The 26874-nt window shown below is 39.6% G+C and overlaps 2 protein-coding genes across 4 annotated transcripts in view; both read right to left on the bottom strand.

Moving 5' to 3' along the window:
• Positions 1 to 11442, bottom strand: part of adcy7 (adenylate cyclase 7) — a 66808-nt gene extending 55366 nt beyond the window's left edge. For all 3 annotated transcript variants that reach the window (XM_042482409.2, XM_042482359.2, XM_042482306.2), the window contains exon 1: positions 11285 to 11442. The gene's annotated coding sequence lies outside the window, so the exon portion shown is untranslated. The remainder of the gene's footprint in view (positions 1 to 11284) is intronic.
• A 111-nt stretch (positions 11443 to 11553) lies between these two features.
• tent4b (terminal nucleotidyltransferase 4B) overlaps positions 11554 to 26874 on the bottom strand; it is a 29714-nt gene continuing 14393 nt past the window's right edge. Inside the window, exons 2-12 of the mRNA XM_042482593.2 lie at positions 25560 to 25683; positions 22032 to 22078; positions 19488 to 19608; positions 18552 to 18659; positions 17858 to 17986; positions 16878 to 17091; positions 16650 to 16776; positions 16177 to 16280; positions 15746 to 15957; positions 14189 to 14335; positions 11554 to 13879 (exon numbers count right to left, since the gene is read on the bottom strand). Coding sequence (XP_042338527.1) covers positions 13721 to 13879; positions 14189 to 14335; positions 15746 to 15957; positions 16177 to 16280; positions 16650 to 16776; positions 16878 to 17091; positions 17858 to 17986; positions 18552 to 18659; positions 19488 to 19608; positions 22032 to 22078; positions 25560 to 25683 — 1492 coding nt within the window. The 3' untranslated portion in view covers positions 11554 to 13720. The remainder of the gene's footprint in view (positions 13880 to 14188; positions 14336 to 15745; positions 15958 to 16176; positions 16281 to 16649; positions 16777 to 16877; positions 17092 to 17857; positions 17987 to 18551; positions 18660 to 19487; positions 19609 to 22031; positions 22079 to 25559; positions 25684 to 26874) is intronic.

Below are 26874 nucleotides of genomic sequence, written 5' to 3' on the forward strand. Positions count from 1 at the left end.
TTGTTAATAAGAAAAGTGTGGAATATCAATTGACTTATCCTTTAATTAATACAAAATTTGTTAGATATTTTATTTGATTTGGTAAAAGTTTCCATCCATCTCCTTATGTATGAAAACATTAAGAAAACTGTTTAAAAACTACTGTTGAACAAAGTGCCACCACCGCCAAACAGAATCCATGTAAATCATATTAAGCAACAGAAAAATCTAAGGAGACGGCATCACTGTACGCTTTGGGACAGACTGACTGTCAAGTGATGGCTGTCTACCTGCCTCTTACCCAAGATTTTACTTGAAACAGCTGGAGGGCGCAGCTTTGGGTCCTGCAGCTTGGGGAAACACCAGAGTTTTCTAATTCACTAAAACCACCAATAACATTGTTGATAACCCTCCAAATCCTCACTGCCCAACTTTTATTGAGAAACACACACACACACACACACACACTACTTGCATCACACAGTCTTGATCCAAAAGAGGAACACAGAGTTTTTTGTCCAATACACTGTCAGCTGTTATCAATCACTGAACTATATTACATTTGCTTCACAGTGCAGAGAAAATGCTTTTCACTATAGATGTGTTCTGAATTAATGTCAGCTTAAAACCCTCTCAGTGTTAAATGTAGCACCACGTCTAAGCAGCCTCTACAGACATGTTGCAGAGGTGTGTGTCTGACTGCCAATTAATCTACAGCGGATTGCACCATGTTTTAAGACAGGAAGTTTTAGACTATTGTAAATGAACTGACAGCACGAAGACAAACACACTTCCTACAAGTTCTACAATTGTATACCGCCCACTCTTCATGCACTCTTCACCTTTCTACTTTCCTCTCTCCGGTTCTCTCTTCATTCCTCCCAAACTGAATGCATTTCTACAGAGTTCTAACATCAAACGAGCTCGCAGATTTTCAGTGCTCTGGGGGCTCTGTCGAGTGAAGGCCAAACGTACCTTGTGACATACAGTCGACCGCACAACATCTCACTTCCTTAGTGACTCATTTCCCTAACAACGCAGCAAGGACAGCTTCATAAAAAGGGAACCTACAGCCACTGCACAATTAGTCACAGATGGATGCTGTTATGAAAGCAGCCACTGACTTTAAGTTATGTCAGGACAAACAGTGATCTAGGATAGACAAGCACAGATATGGATAAGAACAAAGCATTTATTATTGATTCATGGGGAGTATAGTCTCTGCCATTGTGATGAACAGTATGTGTCCAATACATAACACAAATACATAATCAATACATAACACAAATCATTTCAGCTCATTTCAGCTGTGCAACACTTGTATTAACTGTAAGACAGGATAACATAACAGGATTCCTATCTAACCATAACTCATTAATTGCATAGCATCCTTTTGACTATATGCGACACCTGAGCCTAAAGTTCTGGATCGCCTCACTGGACCACTGCATCCTAATGGTGACAGCAGTGGTCCGTGTGACAGCCTCACAAAGGACACAGAGTGTGTGTGTGTGTGTGTGTGTGTGTGTGTGTGTGTGTGTGTGTGTGAGACACAGCAACAGAAACCGGATCTTTTAAAGGCAGCTGTTGCCATAGCAAGGTCAGAGGGGTGCCTCAGCAAAGTGAGGAAGTGATTAATTTTGTTATGACTTTGCTAAATAAAATGATTACCATTAAACAAACAAAAACTACTAGTACTTGTGTATGTCACTCACGTCGCTGTTATCCTGTAATCAGCGTGGGCAGGTCTGAACTTTAATGCTAATTTTTACAAAACCACGGACTCTAATGTGGAACTGGAAGTGTCGCTGGGGTTAATGCCATTATATTGCTTGAGATCCTCTTCAAAGAACTACTTCAAGACATCTGTACTTGACATCATCACTATCACAGCCCCATATTCTCATCAACCGGGATGAAATGTATGTATTTTTCTCGATATTGTGGATGTAGTATAAATGGTGCCACAGGTTTATTGATGATTCCTCAATAAACTGTATATGGTGAGGCCAGTAAATTGCCCCTTTTCAACCACTCTGTGATACTTTATAGCAAACTGACATGACAGACACAATATCTAACAATTAACTGAGAATGGACGTGATTTTCACAATTTATTTTTGGTAGATGCAGCTCAGAGGTTTCGTCAAAAATATATCTCTCCATCTCTTGAGGCCCAACAGAATAGCTGGAAAAATGCTTGGAAACTGACCTACTGAGAGTACACTATTCAAAATGAGACGAACCATGGCGTCACGTCTCTTTCCTTAGACCACTTTAAGGTGTAGAGCTCAAAAATATTTTAGCAGATGTCAATTGGTCTGGTTCACTCCTCATCAATACACAGGTATAGGTATATTGGGTACGGGGTTAGGCAGAGTTAAAGCACTTCACAGGCTCCATCTAAGAGACAAATGTGCAAAACTCTTTTCAGAATTATATGAGAATAGCCTCAGATTCTGGCATGACCTGTGCACCCACGGCCATGTGTTTTTGTCCTGTCTGCGCCTGTAGAAATGTAGACGTTTTAAGAGATTTAAAACCCTGTAAAACACATTTGGTACAGCTACTGATTCCAGTGCTCTGGCGGCCATACTAGCAGAAGTCCCTGTGGACTGAAATATCATTGCTCACCAATCTATACTTGTGGCCCCTGTCTACACTAGTAGACTAGTCCTCAAATGGAAAGAGGCTGCCACTCATTAACCCAACTATCATGAGGTTGACACAAACCCAATAAAGTTCAATAAAGAAAGGATTAGATTTCAGTCTGCTTTATTTATAGCCAACACCAAGCCATTAAAATATGTCAGAATCAACCGAGATACCGATCCTTACAATCAGCTCGGGAAATCCCTATTTGATGCAGTTTGATTTGTGTAGCCTCACTGCCATCCAGCCTCTATCCAGTTGCATATCCCCTTTTAACTTAGGGTCTCGACTGTATTCATTTGATCATCTACCAGAGAGCCAATCCTGACTAATCACTCATTAACCAGCAGAGCACAATGAGTGACATGTTGAAGCAGTCAAGTGTTGCAAGCCCCCCTGTGACATGCAGACATTACACATTTCTGAAAGACTGAAATCACATACTGATACAATACAGACACAAAACAGCATCCCCCAAGTGCAGACCTCTGTGCACCAAATGAAGAACTACAAACATCATTAAACATTAAAAAAAAAAAAGAAACCGATGCTTTAAACTGAATTTTGATTTACTGTGAGAGTCAAGTATTAATCTGCCTTCAAAAATTTGACACTCACCAAAATCCATCAAAAAAATCTCCAAAATGGGTATTCAGAGGGTTACAAAATCCTTCATGCCTGAGAACTGTTTGCCTGCTGTGCTGCAAATTCCTCTTTTCATTTAGTGTCCTCAGTTACTAATGTCTTTCACAGGTAAGCTGTTTTTCAGCTCTAAAGTGAGTTCTGCAAACTCGGCGTCTCAATGGCACTTCTCCAGATGGGGTGCTCTCATAAGCATTACATAATGTCCTTGAACCAGCGCAAGCACAAAAAACACTGAAATTGAAATGGGGAAAAAGAGAGAGACAGAGAGAGAGAGAGCGAGAGACACCCACACATCTGCACCATCCACACTCAAACCAACATTCACAGGAGGCATGCATCGGCTCACGCTGGCTGCAGGGTATTTCAACATTCGACACAGCATTTGAACCACCAGTAAGCCACACAGGGTTATTTCATATGTCTCCATGTGGCTCAAAGCATTTTACAGCATACACTTTATCTCATCTTGGTGCATTATAAGCATATTATGCAATATTGAAGGGTCTGAATGTATGATTGATTGTATCGTTTTTATAAATAAATGATTCACTTTTGAGTGTGTGCTTACAATGAAATTCATTTTCTCACCATATTGCTGAAGGCAGATTGTAATTAGTGTTTTCACAAAGGGGCCGTGGGCGGGGAAGGTGCTCAGGAAATGGAACAATTTAACAGACAATAGGGTGAAGAGGCATTTCTCTAATGGCACTCCACAGCATCCCATCTCAGCGGCACTGATCCTCTCCAAACAGCAGAAGTAAAAGAGGGCACGGCCTTTCATGGCCCCTCAAGAGCTTCCCTGAGCAAGATACATTAGCAGTCTTGAACAGTGACTGTAAATTACAAGTTAGATGGTGCCAATAGAATATAGGATGAAAACACAATACATAATTAATAACCGAACTATGTATACAGTGTTGCTATCATTTTATTTGCATGAAAAAGCTACCCTAAAATATGAAAAAAAATAAAGTTCAATAGGGTAACTAGGGTAATTTCAACCACAATTTCTGTGTTCAGTTTCCCATCTTGTTTTTCTTTTAAAAATCTTGGAACTTGGAAAAAAAACACATCGCTATAGATTCAACTACATATTGTAGCTCCAGATCTGCTCACTCATACAAATAGAACAATGGCACTTGAACACACAAGACAGTGAGTTCAGCTGAAAAGTGTTGAACAGTGTGTACAGGAATGCTGCATATAAAGAGAAATTGTCCAAATATTTGATTCACAATAAAAGCAAGCATAAACCACAACTGCTGGCATAATTAATGTAGGCTTGTATAATGAGATGCTATGTTCATGGAAAGATAGTCCTGCAGATCTTGTCAGTGCTGGTCAGATCTCGCATGCATTGACATAATCTTTAATTGGGGACCAGTTTTGTGAATCAACGCCAACAGGCTGAAACTTGCGAGGCTGAAAAATTAAGCCAAAATGAAAGTGCCAAAAACTGCAGTTCATCAAATGGCCATTTGAGGCTGGCCCTAGAAGCCAGTCAATCCCCATAGACCGCTATCTTCTTTACCAGTCACAAAATTTCTGACAGCCTGCATTTTCAGCTGTGTCTCATTCTGTGCCTACTTATCCCGATCAGGGTTTCAAGCGTCTCCCAGAACACATCGGAAAAGAAGCAAGGCATGCCCTGGTCAAGTTGCTACGGTGTCACAGGACTAACACATACAGACAAACACTGTAGTGTGCACTCACATTCACACATAGGGGCAATTCAAAGTTTCCACATGACCCAACCTGCATGTTTGCACTCGAAGAAACCCCAGACGCAGGGAGAAGATCCAAACTCCACACACAGAAATGAAGAATGCCAAACACTGAGTCACTGCACGGCCCCTCAGGATATTCAGTTCCCTGAAAACTTTGTGTATACTATTTTCTCATTGGTGCTTTTCAAAATTGTGTATTAGATTTAACAACGTTAACAGAAAATTACTGACCAGGTTTTAAACCCTGCAGGCGCAGGTGTATATGAGCCAAATCCACTTTTCACACCTCGTTTTATGACATGTAACCTCCTGAAATCTGAAAAATAGTTGGCTGCAAAAGTGATGATTAATTTTTTTATATGATGAGGAAAATACTCATGCAATCCATTATTTTGCACTATTAATTTGTTTCTAACCCTTAAACACCTGGATCAGCATCCGTTTTCTTGTGATGCATTCAGACGCCTTTCACAAGCACTTAAACCTCTGAAACCTGGGAAACTTAAAACCTGAGAGAATTGGTTTAATTTCTTTTGAAAATATTGGACAAAAAGGCAATGAGCATCTTGGCAAAAAAATGTCCTGCAACTTGCAAAAACATACATTAAAATAAAATAGAAATAAAATAAAATATATACTACTATACTATATTTATAAATTTTGTAATTTATTTATTTAAGGTTTACAGAATAGTTATCACAGCGGAAAAAAAAACTTTCCTAGGATCTAGTTTTTTTTTTTACTTCTCTTTTTTTGTTGCTTATTTTAAGGAAATTTTCTTTTAATTGTAAACTGACTAATTTCTTGCTTATTAAGTCGCTTATATCTGATTCCTCCCGTGCTTTCGAAATTAACCCAGCCAATTTGTTCAGGTTTAAAAGGGTTAATTTAGAGATTAGCCACATAGCTTATCAAAAAAGGCTTGAGACAGTAAGCAGTATGTTATCTATCTAGTTTGAAAGGTGTTAGTATGTAGCTGACTGTCTGGAATGTGTGATGCTGAGTCTTTCCGCACACTCAGTTGATTTTATCAAGTTAAAGTTGCTGATGTTAGCAGAATAAATGTACATGGTTACTGTCTGTCTTCCTGTCTTTCAAACTGTCAATAGGTTAAAGTCAGAAAAATAAGCATTCAAGATAAAAAAATAAAATAAAACTGCTCACAGATTCCATTGGACAGTTAAAACAGTGAGATTGAGTCTCCCGCAGATTTGATGACGTCAATGAAAGAAACCTTCGAACTCTGAGTGACTTTAGGGAACCCACACCCAGTGGCGTCCTGCTCGTATTCCTTATATTTCTGCAGCGAGGGGAAGCTTCCTACATTTTCACAGCACAATATGGGGGAAATCCTGGGAGTGAGAGATGGAGAGCGGCATCAACCAAGTAAAGGTCATCTCCACCATACACCCCAGCCTCTCGCGCTGAGACCACGGGTATTGACATGAGGTTTGGCTCGCTTTAAATAGATCAAACAAGCTTAAGCAGTGTAAAAACAATCCAGGCATTTTGGTGGAAATGAATCACTGACCGATGATCTGATGACAAATGTTTTTGCTCTGTTTTTATACCTGTATTAGCATTGCCAAAAAAAAAAAAAAAACCCTGATGTGACACATGTTGTCAAATGTGCATTATGAACACATTGTGTCAGAAATAATTTTGAGGTGACGTTTGAAGCTAATAGCGGACCTCTCTGTCTTCTTAAACAACTTCACTACAGCCCTGCAAAATCACTTTGTACAGTCACATTTTTCCTTTTAAATTTCTTTCTTAATTAGCATTGAAAAAGCAGCAAATTGAAGAGAAAGAGCGTTTATAACATGCATGTCAAAGGCTGTGCTGAGGAAGGATTAGTGCTGATCTCTGGCTGGAAGCACCAGAGTCAGAGTTAATGAGTCCGATTAGTCCCCAGTGAGTGTTCAGGGATTAGCACACTGTCCACCAAAAGGAGCCTTTCTCGTTTCAAGCCCGAGGAGAAGAGAGAGCAGACAGCCCGCTCGAAAAGTGGATGAGAGAAAGTGAGGATGAAAGACGGGAAACAATGGGAGAGAGAGACGGGAGAAATGAGTGAAATCATCTGCTTTATGAGTGGCTGGAAGCATTTGGAAAACATCATGGGGTCTAATGACAACAGAAAATGCCTATTATGTGCACAATCCTGCCTCTGTGTGTGAGTGAGAACACAGAGCTAGATGGCATTTCTCTACTGAGACAGGTAATCTTCAGTCTTCAGCAGTGGAGAGATTCGGTGGGTCTGCTTGGACACACACCCTTCCCGCGTGCACCTGTGATCATCTTTCATTAAGTACTTCTTAGAAAATGGTGCTGTTTGAGAGGTGGGTCCGATTTACTGCAGTATACAGCACAAATTACTGCCTCATTTTCTGTGATTGTATGGTTCTTTGTGAATAACTCTGATCATAACAGAAAATATTGTTTACAGAGCTGGTAGTTAATTGTAGAGCACAACACAAATTGAAAGCACAACAAGAGCAGAAAGAGCATATGTGTCTATCTGCCTGACAGACCGTTTCAACCCAACTTCTAAAGAAGTCCTATGAGAAGCCACATACACATTTCCTGTCGAGGTTCCCCATATTTCCTGCCAAGGTTACTGTCATTGTCAAGCACAGGCTGAGACAGTGTATGTGTTGAATGCATGTGTGTTTGCAGATTTGTGTATGTGTGTGTTTAGATAACCACACGAGTCAGCAGCGTTCTCTGTAGCACCAGTGATGATAAAATAACAAATGTGACCACTAATGGCTCAGTTTGGTATAACTGTAACAAATGTAGTGAGTCAAATTAGACAAACACTTCCTCCTTTGTCACTGGTTCAGGGGAGAAAAGCATATGTAAGTCAAAGGCCAAAGTCTGGTCAGATAAACAGTACACCAAGGATATAGACAGATGATAATGATGCCTTAATCAATGCACATTAGTCCAGAAAACCCTAAATGATCTGATTTATTTTAACCCAGGGACTTCAACTCGTTTCACTCTGGATTTGATATAGCAATGCAGGCAGTTAATAAGTAATTTGAAAACTATAGATTCTCTAAAAATAAATAGTCCATTTTGGACATCCCTTACTGGCATTGAAAGTACTAAAACCTCACTTTGGGAACCACTGCTTTGTGTTGGGCGCATGGTCAGCTGAGGCTTCATGACAGAGGAAAAAGAAACACAAAACAACTCGACCACTGGTTATTAAGAGACTGGTCACAAAACAACGATGAGGATAGCAGACTGCCGTCACTCTAAACAGTACAGATCTGTTCCAGGCTTTTTTTGTTTGTGTGTGTGTGTGTGTGTGTGTGTGTGTGTGTGTGTGTGTGTGTGTGTGTGTGTGTGTGTGTGTGTGTGTGTGTGTGTGTGTGCGCGCACGCGTGTGTCTTTGCTGCACAGCCCTCAACAGACAATCCCTGTCCAGATCCATCAAGCTGTAAATTAATCCAATAACATGCACAATAAAAACAAGCCTCCCATCATTTGGGCATGAGATACATCGCAACATCACAATGGATAATTGCACACCAATGGCAAATGCCAGTGTACTGTATGTGTCACAATTTAGATGACAGTTTTGCTATGAAAGGGCCAAGGCATTGCAGCAGTGCATTAATCCGCTGATCCATGACCAAGAATTTAACCCCAGCCACTGTAGTGCCGCTGTGCAGTCATATACCAATTAGACTCAAACAAACAAGCTCCATAATTTAAATCAATGTCGTATTTGTTCACTCACTTGATTTTTTACCCCATGCATCCTTTTTTCCCCACTCAGAGACATTTGTCACAAACCAGTTATCTTATACTCAGAATTTTACTTCGATATTTGCTGCTGTCTAAATAATCACAGTGATGAAGCTCTGTCCTCATTACAGAAAATCAGCTACTGATGACCCCAATGCTACCAGCATTTACTAGGGCTGAAATGACAAAGGGATTAGTGACGTAATCATCCAAATGATAAACGCCCCCCGCACACACCATGGCTGTCATCTTTATACAGATGGTGACACTATGGACACATAAATAAGTCTAAATGCATCTATGTGGCAGGAAAACATTTTTCATCTAATCTCAGGGTTTACACATTTTCCATTCTTCTATTCTATGGAAACATAAAAAAAGCATTTAGTCCACAGTGCAAACAGCAATAGCTATTAAAGCTTGAGCAAACAGCTTTAATCAGCAGAACTGCATTTTAGAGTCAGGAAACACAGTGCCATAATGTTTTCACAAGACATTTGTACTGCTTTATGCAATCTCTCGTTGCCACTAATCGAAACTGCAATACTTCCTTTCGTTCCAATGTTTAAACTACATGATACCAGGAAAATTCCACTTTACAATGTATTCAGTCAAAGTTACAGCTAAGACACTGTACAGAAGAATTATAGCTAGTGTTAAAAACGATGAGAGAAATACCCACGGTGACATAGCTACATATAATTGCTCAGACTATTTGTAATACATTAGAGTATCAATGAGTCAAGAAATCAATAAATCGACAGAAAATTAACTGCAACTATTTTCAAAATCTATTAATATTTTTGCTTGTTAACACAGGCAATAAATGCCTGCTCAGGAAAATATTGCCACCATAATCTCGGCTCATAACACTATGACACTATAACACTAACACTCTGCTGGTTGAGTTTTTGCATTCACATTGGTAAAAATCAACTAGCCTGCTGCACATTACATGCCAAAAAAATGTTGGGACTCTGCTAGGTTGATAAAAAAATGGGATGACAATGTGAGGTTGGCACTGATCCAAAGCACCAGTGTTGCCCATTTAAACAGTCATGCTCTCACCTCCGTAACAACAAAATAAGCCCATAATGTATTTACCTTCGAGCTTTCCATAAAACTATGGCTCTCAAAAGCCACTGTGGCGTACTGACATAAATAACAACTTATACACCAATTATTTCAGGAGGATTTGTTTAAGACAGTAGTTGCAAAGAAAACTGTTAACAGTGAGGCCTGTGGATTATCATGAGTAAAAATTCAGTGCTGTGAACTTTTAATAAAATGCAGTCCATCCCTGTGTTATTGCTTTTACTTGAATTGCGTAACATTAAAGCTGTCTGTGAAGAAATGGCTGAAAGGAAGACTAGTGATGTACCAGCTGCGGTAAAAGCAGAATCTTTTATAGCCCTGTGTCTTTTCTACTGTTGAAAATATCTTGTTTAATGTGGTACTTTTTTCTTTTTTCTTTTTTCTTTTTTTTTTTTACAAGAGACTAACATCACCAGTGAGTCTGAAATGAGCGGTTGCAGGCACTCATGCAGAGGCTCTAGTCCTGTTAAACCAATGAGCATAATGTTCCAGGAAGAGATGTGAGGAGATAAACTAGTTTAAGTTAGCATCTCAGACAGCAGAGCAGCCTCTCTGCATACTTGTAAAACACACACACACACTTAAAAAACATTTCCTGCCCGGACGATATTTTTGGGTCAAGCCTAAGAACACCATGTCACTGAGAAAAGACAACACAAGATGAATTGTATAGATTACACTGCGATGTCAGTGCATGAGACTAACCCGGGGAAACGATCACACATTTTTAAGAAAACTCAGTTGGATGGACACACTGAACAAAAGCAATGTCTCACAAACATATTTTACTCAATCTGGGATAATCTATATTTGGTAATCAGGCATAAAATTTGTGATAAATCGTTACACAGTGCACTATGAAACCAGTGAGTTATGACAGGACTAGCAGAAGGAAAATAATACATGCTGACTGATTCAGCTCAAATGAAATACCTGTCTATGGTGTTAGCTAACTGTTCATAGTTTAGCCATATCTCAAACGACAACATCAACGAACACCATAAATGTACAGTGAGATTACAATCAACTTTGCAGCTGTAGCGTTTAGGATAACTAACGACAGTGAGCCAAAGTGAGCAGCCCCTTCGGCTAGCTCAAGTAACCCGAAATGCACCAAACACTCAGACAGTGAATGACAAGAAAAGCCAGGTGAGGACGCGACACGAAAACCCAGAAAATACTCGAAATGTTTAACTCCGAACTCTGGCAAAAACGTACACTTTTGTATAACCTTCGACGACTCATTATTACTTCACAGGAGGTGAAAACTTTTAGGTTAATAAATCCGTCTTTTAACTGTTTTTGTTTCAGCGAAGCAACAATTGACAAGTCCTTAGAGCGGTGTTTAAAAAACCCACACGCGCTTCAGGTTTTCAGCTTTCCCCAGGAGCCGTTTTATTTCTATCAATGAAGTTTTAATGTCTTACCTGACAGATTTGGGAAACGTCGCTTTGAAAAAGCCTACAAAGCTGACCGGTAGGTACAGGCTGGGAGCGCGTGTTGTGGTACCCGCGCGCTGCTCCAACTGAGGACGCCCCTCCTCCACCTCTAACGCGCACACCGACGCTCTCACACACGTTTTTTTAATTTCACAAGTACACTATTTTCCATATGAAGTTACAGTATGTTGCCTTAAACTGAACGATTAACACTAACAGAGACAAAGGTAAAAAAAAAAAAAAAAAAAAGCTAGAGCTTATCTCGGTTTTAATTGTACTGTTTTTATTGCATGAACTGGAATAGCTGCAGAGAAACAATGTTTCAGATGAATACAGTTGGGTTTGAAGCCTTCCTGCAGTGAAAAGAGATGGTCAGTGGACATTCAGATGGCACGGCTAACTTTATTCACCTTTCTCCATGTCCGTCTACCACAAAACCAGCGCTTACATACTGCATTTATACCGCAACTGTATCACACAGGAGGGGATGAGGGAGTGGACAAGAAAAACCGTACTTCCAACACCAAATATGACTGGCTGTAAAAGTGCATGGACTCAAATGTGCTTCAGCTCTCTTAACACATTCTGTGGAGTAATAATATATCATGTAATGTGGTTTATATTGCTGGTTACTTGTTTTGTTTAACTGTGGGTGACATTTGGAAGAGAGACAACAGGAGGATTGTGGTGTGCTTTGGTGTAACTCCCTCCAAGCACTCGGCTCGACGGGTTTTCTATGTGCAGCTGCTCATTCAGTTGAAATAGGAGAATATTATCAGCCAAACAGGGAAAAAAATAACGCAGATATAAACCATCCAAATGCAGTATACAAGCCCCAAACTCTGTGGATTCAGACTTAAGAGCGATGACTCCATCTACAGGTTAGTTGTTGTACTGCAATGACAGAAGTGGATGAGGGGGGGTGACATATTGAAGAAGTATTTCTTGCTATGGTAGGTTTATAAAACAAAAATTAAAATCAGCTCCCTTTTAAAGTAAGTAGACCAGCCACATATTAAAACAAAATTCTCACTGTCGGACTTGTAAAATGGTCTCTCAAAGGAACTTGGTCACTCAACTGTCACTGAAAAAAAAAAAAAATCCAATGAAATAATAAAGGTGGTAATTTTACTGGACCTGAACATTCCCACCCCATCCTCTCCACAACTTATCCTACTTCAGATATAGGACTCAAAGATATGGGCTCTACTGTTAATAATACATTTATCCATACTATGTTCATATAATTAATAAAAAAATAAATACATTTAACAAATACAAATGATTTTTGCAGTGGGTAAATTACCAAATGAACAGATTATCACCCACAGTTGTATTGTTAACACAATTTTTTTTCTTCAAGTGTAGGATTTCTCAATAAAACCACTATCACCCCCTAATTAATTTAAACCTGTAAAGCCTCTACACTGGTGTGGCTGTGCTATTGAGCTGGGTGAGAGCTCAGGCTCCATCCAGTCATCTATAGGGCTGTACGTGAGCATTGGCTCACTAAAGGCTAAATGTTAACACTGTAGCACACTCACAAGAGAGCAACCCGGAAGTCAAAGTAGATGCTGATGATTTATGTTGGCAATGGGACCCAAACCAGCTTTCGGCTTTGGCCAAAAAAAGCTGAGGGGCACAAGATGTGCACGTATACATGTCCTCAATCGGTATATCTTGTAAAAAGGTCATATGAAACGTTTTCTTCTTCTTACGTCTTGTTGTTTTTTTTGTTTTTTTTACCGTTTTTTGCTTATGCGTTTTTTTGTACAAATCTTTGTATAACCTGTTTAGACATAACAAAACAGATTAACAGAAAAATCAACCAACAAAAAAAAAACAACTCATGCATAAGTTATGTCCCACTCTTACTGATTGCATTTGTTACCATCTTAATAAAATCTGTGTACATGACAGTTTTGTTTTTGTACATTTTTCAGCCATTTGCTTTTTTTCTTCTTTTTTTTTGTTGATAAAATTTATCATATTTTCCAGCCAGCAGTTCCAGGTATTGCTCCAGAGTAGATTCCAGACACCCGACCTGTCTATTCCTGTACAGCAGGAGGCGCAAGAGGCATGTTGTGTGGGTGCTGGCTGTGGGAAGGAAAACTGCTCCAGAAAAGAAGCTATTGGGAAGCAAATGAGCATTTATCCTTTGTGATTTCAGTTCAGGTCCAAGAAATTAAACCCCATTTCCTATAACAATTCTTTTTTTGTTGTTTTGTTTTTTTGTTCTTTTTTTTTCGTCTGCTAGAAATTGTTGCTTGTCATCCCGAAAAGCTGGACAGAGAGACAGATACTGTAGATGTTTTAATACTTTAACAGCCTCCGGAGGCTGAGGTCTGGCAGCAGAAGTGGGACAGGACAGTCAGTCAGTTGCAGACAAGGACGGGGCGGGGAGGGGGGCAGGCGGGGTCACCCCTATCTGCAGAGGTCGTCTTGTGTCGAGTCTCGCACATTTTTCCTCTTCTTGCTGTTGCCCTGGTGGTGTGGCTTGTTGCTTTGATGACTTTTGGCGCTGGAGGAGGAGCTCTGCTGCCCGTGGTGGCCGCTCTTAAGGTGCGAACGAGACATCCTGGCCTGGGGAAAGAAGACGCAGAAAGAAAACAAATCAGTTCCAGCTGGACCCCCCTTGGTTATTCAATACAATACACTGTTGGCTGTAACGGTGGAGATATAATCAAATTGTTTCATTTAGAAGCTCTTTTTTTTTTTAATAAGGAAATGCTGCAAAATTTGTTACTGCTATCAGAAATTAAATTGTACAGACTTTTACATGCTGTGTTCTGTGATGCACATTTTACAAAACAGATTTTCAGTCCATCTCCTTGTCTAATCTCTGGTGCATAATAAGTTGTATGTGTACATATAAGGTAAAGCTGAGCGTACTTTTCCTCCCTTGTTGCTTCCAGATGGAGTGCTGGTAGTGTGGCTCTGAGTTCGGTTATTGTTGACAACCGCAGACTTTTCTCTGTGGGCGCTGGGGCCCCGGCCAGACTGCTGCTTGGCTGTCTTACACGGCGTGCCATCAGAGTCCTGGAGAGACCAACAAAGAGTGAATAACGTGTCAGAAACATTTTGTCGACTAGAATTTTATTTATGAAGTTTTAAGTGCTACAGAAGAGGCGATAGCTCAATATCTTGAACAGGGTTCCTACAGTTTGAAGAAAGTTAAATTTAAGACTTTTAATGCCACTCAGAATGAAATTTAAGAGCAATTTTACAATAACTACATTTGGAAAGAAAAAAAAATAACAAAAAAACATAAACCGGGATCAATAAAATCAATACAGGGTTAGGGACAATTTTGTCCAAATGCTAACTATAACAGATGACATGACTTTTTTGTCAAGTTAAAGTTAGATGATCTACTACTATTTTTCATTTGATTTGATTTGGTAAGTGTACGGGTGTTGTTTTGTTGGTTCCTCTATCCTGAGCTGTGTGACGTTAAATTCGGTAAATTATTATTTTTTTTATTTAAATTTTGAGATTATACACTGCAATGTCAGAAAAAAAAATCATAATATACTATTTCCAATGTCTTAGCATTTTTGAGTCTTGTAAAAGATTGATTTAAGACATTTTAATACCAATTAAGGCCTTATTAATAGATAAATTAATTTAATGCCTTTTAAGACTTTTTAAGGAACTGTAGGAACCCTGTTAGAGGAATACTTCACCTCCTAAATGAACATTTGTATATCAATTTCACACCAGTGTTACACTGAAGCTTTAAAGAACACCTCCACAGTGAACAAAGAATCCAAAAACTGAGAAAATTCTTGATGAATTGAAGTCATAGTGGTTTGCATTTAACAACCATAAAACTACATCAAAACATTAATTTAATCTTACACCTCAAGCAGTTTCTTTGTGTGTTTTTTTGCCTTTATTAGATAGGACAGAGTGCTAGTGTGAAAAGAGGAGAGAGGGGGGACAACATGCAGCAAAGGGCCAGAAGACGGATTCAAACCAGCAGCCACTGCAGTAAGGACACTGCCTCCACACATGGGGCGCCTGTTCTATCTACCCAACTCATGCAGTTTAACCCAAGTCACATTTATACAGGCATATACTCTATACTTCCCAAACAGACAGCCCTTTCTGAAAAGGAACTGAACAGGAAGTTCAACTTAATTTATGCTCTCTTTAAAGACAGACTCCACTGAAGTACTGAGCATACGACTGGATGAATAGGACTTGGATTATACTGCACGAGATGTTGAACAGTTTGTAAACAGATGTTTTGATATAGCTTTGCTGTTAAATGCAGTAACCTGACTTCAATCCAAATAAAAAAAATGTCTATTTCAGATTCTGCATTCACTGTGGAGACATGTCAGAATATGTTTTCATTACAAATTCATAACACGGGGTGAGTAATTGATATACTGAGGTTGTGGCTAATACTAAGACTGTGTTGTGTGTAGCTGCAAGACTGACCGCATCGCTGGAGCTGGAAGTTGAGGTTGTTGAAGAAGGCGACAGTGGAGAGGAGGAGGGAAAGGAGCGCAGTGAAGGGGAAGGAGAGGAGGAATTGGAGGAGGTTTTGCTGTTGGGAGCAGATGGCAGAACTACAACGTCATCGTCATCATCTGGAACATTATTGTTGCACTCATCGAGCTGCTGGGACTCAAACAGTGTCACGTCATTTCCTACAAACAGAGAGGGGAAAATGTAGACATGAAGGTTAACTCAGTCCAAAGTTAAGCTTACAGAGCCCTGAGATTGTAGTTCCACCCAATACCAGGTCAGACTCAACTGACTGACGACTGCAGATCTTGACCTCTCTTCTAGATCAGATTTTAGTTTCAACTAAACTCAGGAAATATTTTTTAATTACAAGCAAAGCTATTAAACAAGTTTAAACATACTGTTGAGTGGCAGATCATTCTGAGACGGGCTCCCCCAGTTCTTTCTGATCCATTCCCTGTACTCATCCACTTCCTGTGTTACCCGGATTATTCGGCCAAGTATGCTGTGATGGGATACAGAGGGAAGTATTATACCAGTGTTCATACAGCAATCCAAAAAGCAGATGTTACTGGTAATGGTATGGTATGGTGTGGTGTGGTGTGGTGTGGTGTGGTGTGGTGTGGTGTGGTATGGTATGGTATAGCATGGTATGGTGTGGTATGGTGTGGTGTGGTATGGTGTGGTGTGGTGTGGTATGGTATGGTATGGTATGGTATGGTATGGTATGGCATGGCATGATATGTTATGGCATGGTATGATTAAATAATGCCAAACATAACTGAAAATAATCTTATCATTGACAATATTAACACCAGGGAAAGTGACTACATACTGCACCAATCAACTGACTGAGGGATGTGATCGGTCTTACCTCTCCGTCTCATTATTGGGATAGTACTTGGCGATGGGTGACACAGCGTGGCTGAGCACCACATAGGCGTAGTCAAATGCCTGCTTCACCTGCATGGCACCGTATGAACTCCGACCAACGTCGTTATCTGTTGGACACAAGACAGATGGTCAATTTGTGTAAATACTAGAACCTGACAACGTGCCAAAGCATGCCATTCTCTTTATCCTTTGTGTTCACTGTTCCAACCTGGCTGCAGCGGATCCTCAATGTAGAGCATGGAGGGCCTGTAGCCATCCATCATGTTCTTCTGAACCTCATCTTTGGCAACGTAGCAACCTCCGTCTTTTATCCTGATACCTGTTTTCAGGTAGTTGAAGTGGCGACCGTAGAGCTCGAAGAATTCAATGAGCAGAACGCCGATGTTGATGTTGGGACTGCACACATCCTCCCTGTAGTGAAGCTGTGAAAAACACAGTACAGGTTGATGTTACTGCATATCAAATAATTGTAAAAGGTGCAGTAACAGCCTCTTAGATGATATGATAGCATGACAGTCTTAATGTTGTTTATTCTGAATAATGCACATAGTACTGTCTCCAGGTGTTTTTCTTTGTTCAGAACTGAGGATATTTTTCTAATTCACGTGTTTAAGAATCATCATTTTAGCAAATACTTCCATAAAAAAGCAATTATAAAGGGCATCAATTAAACGACACTACAATAAAATACTACTTAAGTTAAGTTAATACAAACAAAATCATTCCACAAAATACTATCAAGATTAACAATAAGTTAAAAATAGGGATGCATGATAATAATTGCACGTCATCAGTATCGGCAGATATTGGCTTTAAAATGAAATACGGGAGTCAGCCGACATGCTGATTTCTGCCAATATCACAAACTGACTTTTTTTTTTTATTGACAAAGTGAACATCAAAACAGCAATCCTAAAGTTGAAGTAATTTTCTGATTTTGCACAATGTGTGAATACTACATACACCAAAAAGCGTAGTATTTTATTTCTCCATTTGCTGGTGGGCCATCACAATAAGAGCATGCATAATATATGATGTTCATTCCACTACAGAAGAGACTTGATGTCTGTGTCTGTTATTGGTAAAATGGGTTGTTATATGTTGGCATATCAGATATCTGCAAGAAAATCCAATATCATGCATCCCTAGTCAAAAATAAAATTAAAAAAAAATTGTGATGTATCTGACCTGCAGGAAGCTGACAGCCATGAGGAAGAGACTGTAGGACCCAATTCCACCAGTAAAAACTTCATTGAGGTCCCTCTGCAGTAGGAACTGCTTCAGCACCAGGACCAGGTAAGGCAACACAGGGTATTTCTACAGGACGAAAACACACACATAGTAAAAACATAGCAAGGAATATAAACTGATGCCTACAGCACACTCTAGAGGTAACAGGAATTTAAAGTTTAAACAGGCATTTTATTCTACTGATCACTAATATTCTGTATATAAGGCCCACTTGAACTGATCAAAATAAGGCCCCATACTATGCTCATTTTTAGGTTCATACTTGTATTTAGGGTTTCTAATAGAACACGATTATGTGCTTTGATACTCAATAACACCCCTTTTCATACTTACTGCCTGAATACACCCTGTGCAAGATTTCAATAACCGAGGTTTCTTTAAAACCTTAGAGATTTAACATTTGTGGGAAAGCTAAAGGCAGTTTTAGAGGCAGTACTACTATCTGCAGTTTCCACCTCTGTGCTACAGACCAAGTAAAGTCAAAGTCCGACAAGCTGCTATTACTCTCACACAGTGTGTACACTTCAAACATCAACAACACAGGCTGCAGGTGACAAAGGTTATGTATTCCAAGAATACATGAAAAGTTAGCACAGAAAGTCTCAACTTCCACAAACGTTACAAACTGTACCTCTTTGAATTCCTTGATGAGCCGAGCGGCTTTAACACCACTTTTCACATTGAAGCTAATGTCCACTTTGACCTCAGTGAAGGAGTCTGTCAGTTTGATGATGGGAACCTGGAACACACATGATACAGGTGCTGATATAGTTGCACAGAAAATAATCAACAATCACAACAACCAAGCACTGACATTGTGCTAATAAAAAAAAAACTGCATCCATAAGTTTCTTGTAAGCGTGAAAGAAAGCCACACATGCAATCAAGCATGAACCCACGTTTACTAATGTAATCCTCAACTAAACTACTTGAGCAAAGATTTAAAGTGCTAATCTGCTGTTTATAATCCCTAACAAAGGAGAAGCTTGAAACAGTTGAAAAGCTTTAAAGAAAGCCTCCAATCACGAACAAAGGGTTGGGAGTGGTTTGAAAACACAATCAGAAGACATGAAAGGTCCAAAGTAAAGAGCTAGTTCTGAACAAACAACACTACCAACACTGTGTCTGTAACAAAGGGTAAATATAAACCCATTCCCTTCATTTAGATTAAGTTTACTCTCGGTTACCAAGTATAAATCACAGTGAAAACCTTGAGGCGTTTCCCTGAATTGACATGTCTGCACACATGCCTGAATAGAAGGCATGTGTGATAACCAGTGTCGTCAGAGTTTTGGAACTGTCACAGCAGCGTGCATTGATGTGATTTACAGCTCGTGTAACAAGTACTAAAACTAACATCAGAGACCTGAATATGACAGTCAGCTTTGCACTAATCCACGACTGAAACAATGATTGTTAACAATTATAAATCATATTCGCCACAAGTCAGACAGTTTTACAAATGGATTTACATGGTGTGTGAAACACTGACAGATCAGTTAAACTGACAAAAAACAACTGTAAAACCTGCAACACAATGCACACCTGCGAGTGAGTGCCGTCTTACCGTGGCTTTGTCCAAAACTTTGATGGAGTTCTCATCTGCAACATTCCTCTTCCGAAGAGCCTCCTCCAGCGTCCACAGTGGGAGGGTCTCCCACTTCCCAAAAACCACCAAGTCAATGTCACTGGTGAAAAAGAGACATGACAAGTGTCACTTATCTATTTATACTTATAACATACTACAAGAGCATCTTATATAACAGCACTGGGGGCATGAAAGGGAGTATTTGTCTTTTTCTCTCATGACAACATGTTTACTCTAAACTTTGTATTGAATCACTTTCAAAATAAATACAAGCATAAATTGCACATGGTTCTTAACGACTTAACTATTACACATTTCTACTATGGACACACAACAAAAACTGATGGACTGGCCAGTCAGTAACTAGCTGCATGATGTGGCTTTTAAAGGTAACCCTCGAAATAACAAACCACACAGTCTTCCTCTTACAAACAAAAAGTACACCCTTGCTCAATCCAGCACACTCAGGAGTCTTCCTGCTGCTATGGCCTAACATGGTCTGTTATAATCAGCAGTTTATGGAGGCTAATTCTAACAAACGTTTGATAAAGAGAGTGGTGGAACTGACATTCGATACAGTTCGTTGACTTTATGACTCTTCTCTACTTCTGATACTGTTACATTAAGTTTAAGCATTCACAGCTACTGTAACTGAAGACTGCTTAAACTAATAGTTTACTACAACAGCCCGCCAGTTCAGAAATGTCTCTGCATTGCATTATTGTAGGTAAACTAAGACATTACACAATGGTGGTTTTCTTGAGGTGGATGTGACCTGAAATAAAGTAAAAAGGAAACACTGCAACAGCCATTTTTAAATATCCTCCACATGTTAGCTTAATGCAGAAAGGTGGTTTTGCTTCCCTCTTGTGGATGAGCCACATGCAACTTCACACACAGTTCAAGGAATCCCGTCAATGTGTGTGTACTATTTTAGCACTGGTGTATGTTCACTACATGCAAGCACCCACTATGGTTTGCACATTTCACAATTTCACATTTCATAGTACCATCTACTGACACACCAAATTCCATTCTCAAACTCAACACTTAACAGTATCAGAAACTTTTTTTTTACTTTTTCAAATCCACATGAATCACTCTTCACATCGGGGCATAAATTTGATCCACTGCAGCTATTTAAAAAGAAAAGATGTCACTTTTAAAGGTTATTTGCCTGTCACTCGTGTAATTTCCTTCCTCCAAAACAGAGGTGACAAACACCAGGGGCAAATGCCATGAGTTACAGTGCTCACTGTACATAAAACGCACCAGTGGGGCTTCATTACATCACTTCCAGGAGACTTCATGGAGAATACTGAGGAAAAAATGGCATCACCGACCAGTTTAAACCAAATATTCTCTGCTCTAGCTCAGTTGAAAACACAAAAACACACGTCCTGACAACATGGTAGCATTTTATTCACTTCTGAGCTAGTTTGTAACCGATAGACAATATTATCCTCACTTCACTTTCTGAAATGACTTAAGACAACAGAAATTCAACTGTCCTGCTGTTACTAAGGACATGAACAAACCACATACAAATGGCCTCTTTTATAGATTCAAAGCAGTGCACCCCTGCAGAATGAAAACAGGGGAATAACAGAGATATTTAGCATTATTTCTGTCAATACAAAAGATTTTTTGGCCTCACCAGGTTTCCTGTTGGCCTGGCAGGCCGCTAACACTTATACACACACATAGTAAATAACCTGTACCTTGTCACTTAAAGGGAAACTACGCCAATTTTCAAAATTCATACACGTTATTCCTATAGTCGAAGACAGTCTAAAATGTTTGTAAACATGAACAATTCTTTCCCAAAGCAAACCAGAGTTTTGAACTCAAATTTGTGATGTCATTGGGTATGAAGTCTGGATAAAATCAGTTTTCCATTCATTCTCTGCTTTCTGGCTTGGAGAAACTGCAGCTCATGTTAGCAAATGTTGATTAAATTTCCTAGGCCATGTAAATAACAAAATAGAATTCTTAATTTAGGAGTTATTCTGCTTTAAATACAGGCGATTACACCTTTTTTGTTTCCATAACAGAAGCACACACAAACAGATTTGCGTCCACGCACATCACCCACTGACATGCATGCATCCACTATCAGCTTAGTCCTATTAAAGTACTCAGTGTGTGGTGTCAAGAGTCCACTAATCCAGGTGACATGTCTGTGCATCTGTGTCGAGGAGTTATTAGCCGTGTGTGTGTGTCTGTGTGGACGGTTGTGTGTGCAGGTGGTTGTGTGTTGCTGTATACGTGGGGTTCTGTCGCAAGCCTCTCTCAGAATAGAGTTCTAAAAAGATCAGGGATCAGCAACGCTAAAAATTACTAAACCACTTGATCCTCAAAACAAAAGCAAATAATGATTCGCTGGCTAAACGGAGCACTTTCTCCAGAACAGAGTTAAGTATTTTTTGGAAGGAAGCCAGTTCACAGTCACAGTTGGCAAAGATAAAAAGAGCAAGCATGTGTTTAAATCTCTTGGCGTGTTTAGAAAACCAAATAGCTCACCTTGTTGGCAGATAGAGACCAGTGCTGAAACTCCCAAACACTTGAACCTGGAGAGATAGGGGACACAGTTACACACATAAAGATCTCCTGTTTGTTTTTATTCAGCATATTACATTAAAGGGATAGTTCAAATTTTATGAAGTGGATTATATGGGGTACTTATCCATAGTCAGTGTATTCCATACAGTAAATGTCAGTTGACATGCCCCCAGTTTGGAGAAGCAGGCTGGAGTCCAACATGAAAGCTAAGTAATGTACTGCTGTGGTTGGTCAGCAACAAAACACACTTTAGCCTCCTAAAAAACAAAATCCTATCTAAAAAAAACTTCATACATTTAAACTGACTGAAAAAACAGTCAGTTTAAATGTATGCTAAGTTGAAGTATTTTTACGGCTTTACCGTTCTGTCGGGCAGCCCATTCAGACAGGAGGCCTCTTCTTTTATGCTCTCATCAAAGCCACCAGACCACATTGACAAAACCAGTAATGTAAGGTCGCTTAACACGGAAGCTGCAGGTTTACCACTGCTTCGATCAGTTAGTTAGTTAGTGCTGTGTACTGTGTGACTTTGGCGAATCCGAACTAACTTTTTTAAACTCCAAAGTGACACAATGGCACAAAAAACCTAATGGCTTGAGGCAGTAGACCAGCAGCTCCTGTGTTCGGCAATGTTAAATCCCTCTTTTTCTTGACTGAAGTCTGGCTTTTAAGAGAGTGACATAATGGCTTTGTTTTCTCAAATCACTGTCTAACATTAAGGTAAAGCGGTAACAATACTTTTATACAACGTACACTTAAACTGGTATTGATTTTTTTTTTGGGTGGGACATTTTTCAGTGGCTAAAATACATTCTGTTGCTGACCGCTCCCAAGCAGTAGATTGTTTAGCTTTCGTGTCAGACTCTAGCCTGCTTCTCCAAACTGGGAGTATACTGACCGACATCTACTGTATGTAATATTCTGTCTATGGATAAGTACACTATAAAACCCCACTTTAAAAAAATTGAACTATCCCTTTAATTCAAGCACGTCCTGCAGTAAAGCCAAATCATACTACACTTTAGCATTATTATCATCATGTTTGACAGCTGGTTTACTACCACATGGACTGGACTGATGACTAATTGTGTCACCAACCAGGCATCAACTGGGCGTTCTCAGATTTTCCCACGCCAAGTTTCACTACCACAAAAACCTGTTCTTCAAGCTGCATAAATATTACTAGTCTACAGCTTAGCGTAGTGTTGATTTAAAGACAAGCCCATACAAACTGCAAAGGCGTGGTTCAACAAATACCTGTCAAGGGTAGAGGAAATGAGTCTATAATGCGAGTATTTTAAAAACACTTGAGTCACATTTCAATTGAGGGATTAAAGGCTAAGGTGGCCTCAATGAAACAAGTACATCCTCCATTAAATTGCCTTTAATTGGCTACTGTGGAAATCAAAAACTGGCATGATATTTACATACAAAACAGTCCTTTTAGCCACTGATCTCTTAACCTGCACGCTACTGAAGTGACTAAAATTATCTTCAGCCTTGTCCCTTCTAAACCTCCCACTGAGCAGAGCACAAATTGGAGTCTCAACAGAAATAGAGTTAAGCCTTGACCCTACCTACACTGCCTTAAACCACCTCTCTACCTTCCACATCAACCGCTAGTATAAACTCTGGTTTACAGCCCAGTCACATGTCCATGGCTAAGCTGATTGCAGAGCCATGTTTGTGAATGAGTGTATAGTAAGTCCTGAAGACTTCTGTGAAGAGTGAGGTAACTACAGGTGATCACAAAGAGGAGCTTTGTTTTGACACTCTCCAGGAAAAAACTTGGTTATGGCGTGAGTGTGGTCACAATCAGGTTCAAAGCATTTAGATAAAATAATGTGACTGCTTCACCAAGCTACAGCTTTTATGAACATTTTTGCTACAGCCAACCCGGACAAGCTTCCATATATATCTGGGATTGCGATTCCATGTGGCAACAGAAGGCGGAAACATTTGTGGGAGTCAGGTGGACGACTACACTTCTAAGCTCATTGATTAAACAAGCGTCACGCTGAGCGGATGGCCACGTTGCCCTTGCTCCCTCCACAGTGGAAAAGGAATAAAACTGGGCAGGCTTTGGGACAATGTTGTGCTCCTTAATTTGGGAACAGCTAAAGCTCAGAGACCAAACACACTTTGAAGCATGCTGCTCTATCAGCAGGATCAAAGTCAGCGTGAACAACGAATGCCTGAGGTGGCCCTGATAACGTGGCCCAAACAGAATGCTGTGCAGCAGGGAGATAACAGAAAACAGGATGCTTTATGAAAGGCTGAAAATGTTTCATTATGCTGGCTCATAAGATACCTGTGATAACTCACTGTTGTAAGTTATACACTTTTCCACTAAAAATCACCATGTTTTCAAACACGGAATAACCCACTAAAATTTGGAATAGAATTCTTTCCTATTGCCACTAGACCTGCCTTTCTGTTTTTTGTTCCCAATTCCACTTCACGAACGTGCCACAAAACAGGGTTAGCAAATAGTAGAAAGCAGCATGGAGGCCAGTGAAAATGTTATGGCGAAATATCTTTTTTTATATCTGTTACTGATTCTTTCAAACCCGGTGCAAACAAATTTGGACTGATGTTTGAGTACTGCTTGGATGGAGGACGGAATTTGAGGCTTGAACTTACAAATAGTCGCAGAAGTTACTACAGGTCATGTCCAAAATGGGAAAATTTTGCGTGTCAACTAGGTTGTTGTGTTTCCATCCCTGCCAATGACAGCTGGAGCTGATATACACCTAGGACTACTGAAGAGTCCTTTGTCCCGGGAATGAAGACCAGGGCGTTTGTGAGGATTTTTTGTCCAGTGTGAAAGGGGCTCACGATACAATGTTATTGGTATTTTAAATGTTTTGCAATATGCTGAGTATTGTGATAACATATATTGCGGCAGATTGTGGGTTATTACCTTTTTAAACTGTAAATTATGTCACAAACGGAAACAATTCTCCACATCTATTTTATCTAGCAAGTTTTTTAGTTTTTCACTCCGATTATTCTAATTGCAGCAAAATGACTGTAAAAGCTATTGATTTTATTATTCAAGTGGGTTAAAAAAGTTAAACTTGTATATGAAATATTAATAATTCATAAATTTAAAAATTCAATACTTGGTGTTCGTGTATCGATAGAATATTGCCACACAAAACATCATGATAAGTGCTGTGTCGTTTTTTTTCCTCACCTCTAAGCTTTACAGGCGCCAGTGTGTCCGAGGTATCCTGGTCACAGTACTCAACCAGTACAACAAACACTGTGTTCAGGGTTTATAAATGACTAGCTATTTTCACTATCATACAAAACCATTCATTTCTTACCAAAACAAAATAACCTTTTGTGATGCTAACAAGCTTTCAGATTACAGACAAGATTTCTTGTAAACCGCTCGAAGCAGTTCTCGGCCTGGTTATCAGTGAGATGCTGTAAAAAAAAATCTGCTCCGTCACACCCAGCCATCCAATCCAATGTGTTTACCTCAGCACTGGGCCATAAGTCGTGAATGACTCCCTTAATTCTGTCCACCACCTCCAGTCTCATCTTCTCCTCTTCCGGCCGTGGGGAGATGTACTCATAGAAGTCGTTGACCTCCTCGTGTAGCCTGCAGCGCACACAGAACACAGGGTTGTGGATGCTTCGCATATAGACAGACATCAAGAGCAAACATGCACACAGATAGCAGGTACCATGTTTTTATAGTCTAGTAGGTTAATGGCAATAAGAACTGAGGCATAGACCAGACCACTGAAAAAGGCAAACATAATGTTTACTACCTTAACACAAATTAATTCAGTTAGTTTTAACAATCAAGGCCACTGCAATTTAGCAGCATCACATATTCATTTTAGCCACAGGTCAGAGGAAAATGAGCACAATCAGGAGTGCTCCCGTTCACTCAGTCCAATCTGTGCACTCCCTGCTAGCAGAGCAGAAAGACACAATAAGCAATGCCAAGGGGCTGGGTGCCAGCAGTCACTGCCATAGATACAGATGTCAGATCCTGAGTCACACTGACTCAATGTCAGACATTATGTAGATAATAGCGGTGTCCTCTTTTCTCTACTTGCATATTTGCACTCAAAACTTCTGCGACTAATCAGGTTAAGCTCAGATTTTTCACACCTCACAACTTTCCTCCGTATTCCTATATGTCCAATAATCAAAACAGTGAGATCAAATAAATTGCATGTTTGGCAATGGCGATGTTTGGCAATAAAAAGCTTGTGAATGAAAGATAGGTGTGAAAGATGTGTGTGTAAAAATGGAATATTATCTGTTCTTTCCCCTTCTGTAGTGATTTAAAGGTGACATGGAGACAGGAAACTGAAAACAACAAACCTTGTGACCAACAGTTGGAAAATGTTTTGTGAAAGATATGAATTTATGTAACAGCAGAATGAAGGAAGCAGGTGGTGCCAAAAATTAAACCTTCCCTTGGCAAAAAGATGTTTACAAAAAAAGAAAACAAAAACAAAGCAGGCGTCCAAGAAAGTTGAATATTTTCATTATCAGCTTTCCTGTACAGGTACAGCTCGATTCATGCCTGTCAGCGAAATTATTGGTTGCAATATTAGCTTGACTGATATGGTCTGTCTTAATGAGACATCTATCAGGTGACTGATATTGGTGGAGGTTAATAATTACTTACAAAAAAAAAAGAATACCGTGAAAAAAGGTTTATCTTAGGCACATTATGACAACAAGGTTTTTGTCTTTCCAAAGAGAAGCAGTTTTTAGTTCTGTCCCAAACCAACTATAATTTTTTGAGTGAAACAGTAGGACTGAGCAAAAA

The sequence above is a fragment of the Plectropomus leopardus genome, chromosome 1, assembly GCF_026936395.1.
Source record: "Plectropomus leopardus strain MGB_pleo_1.0 chromosome 1, ASM2693639v1, whole genome shotgun sequence".
In the NCBI taxonomy this organism is placed as follows: domain Eukaryota; kingdom Metazoa; phylum Chordata; class Actinopteri; order Perciformes; family Serranidae; genus Plectropomus; species Plectropomus leopardus.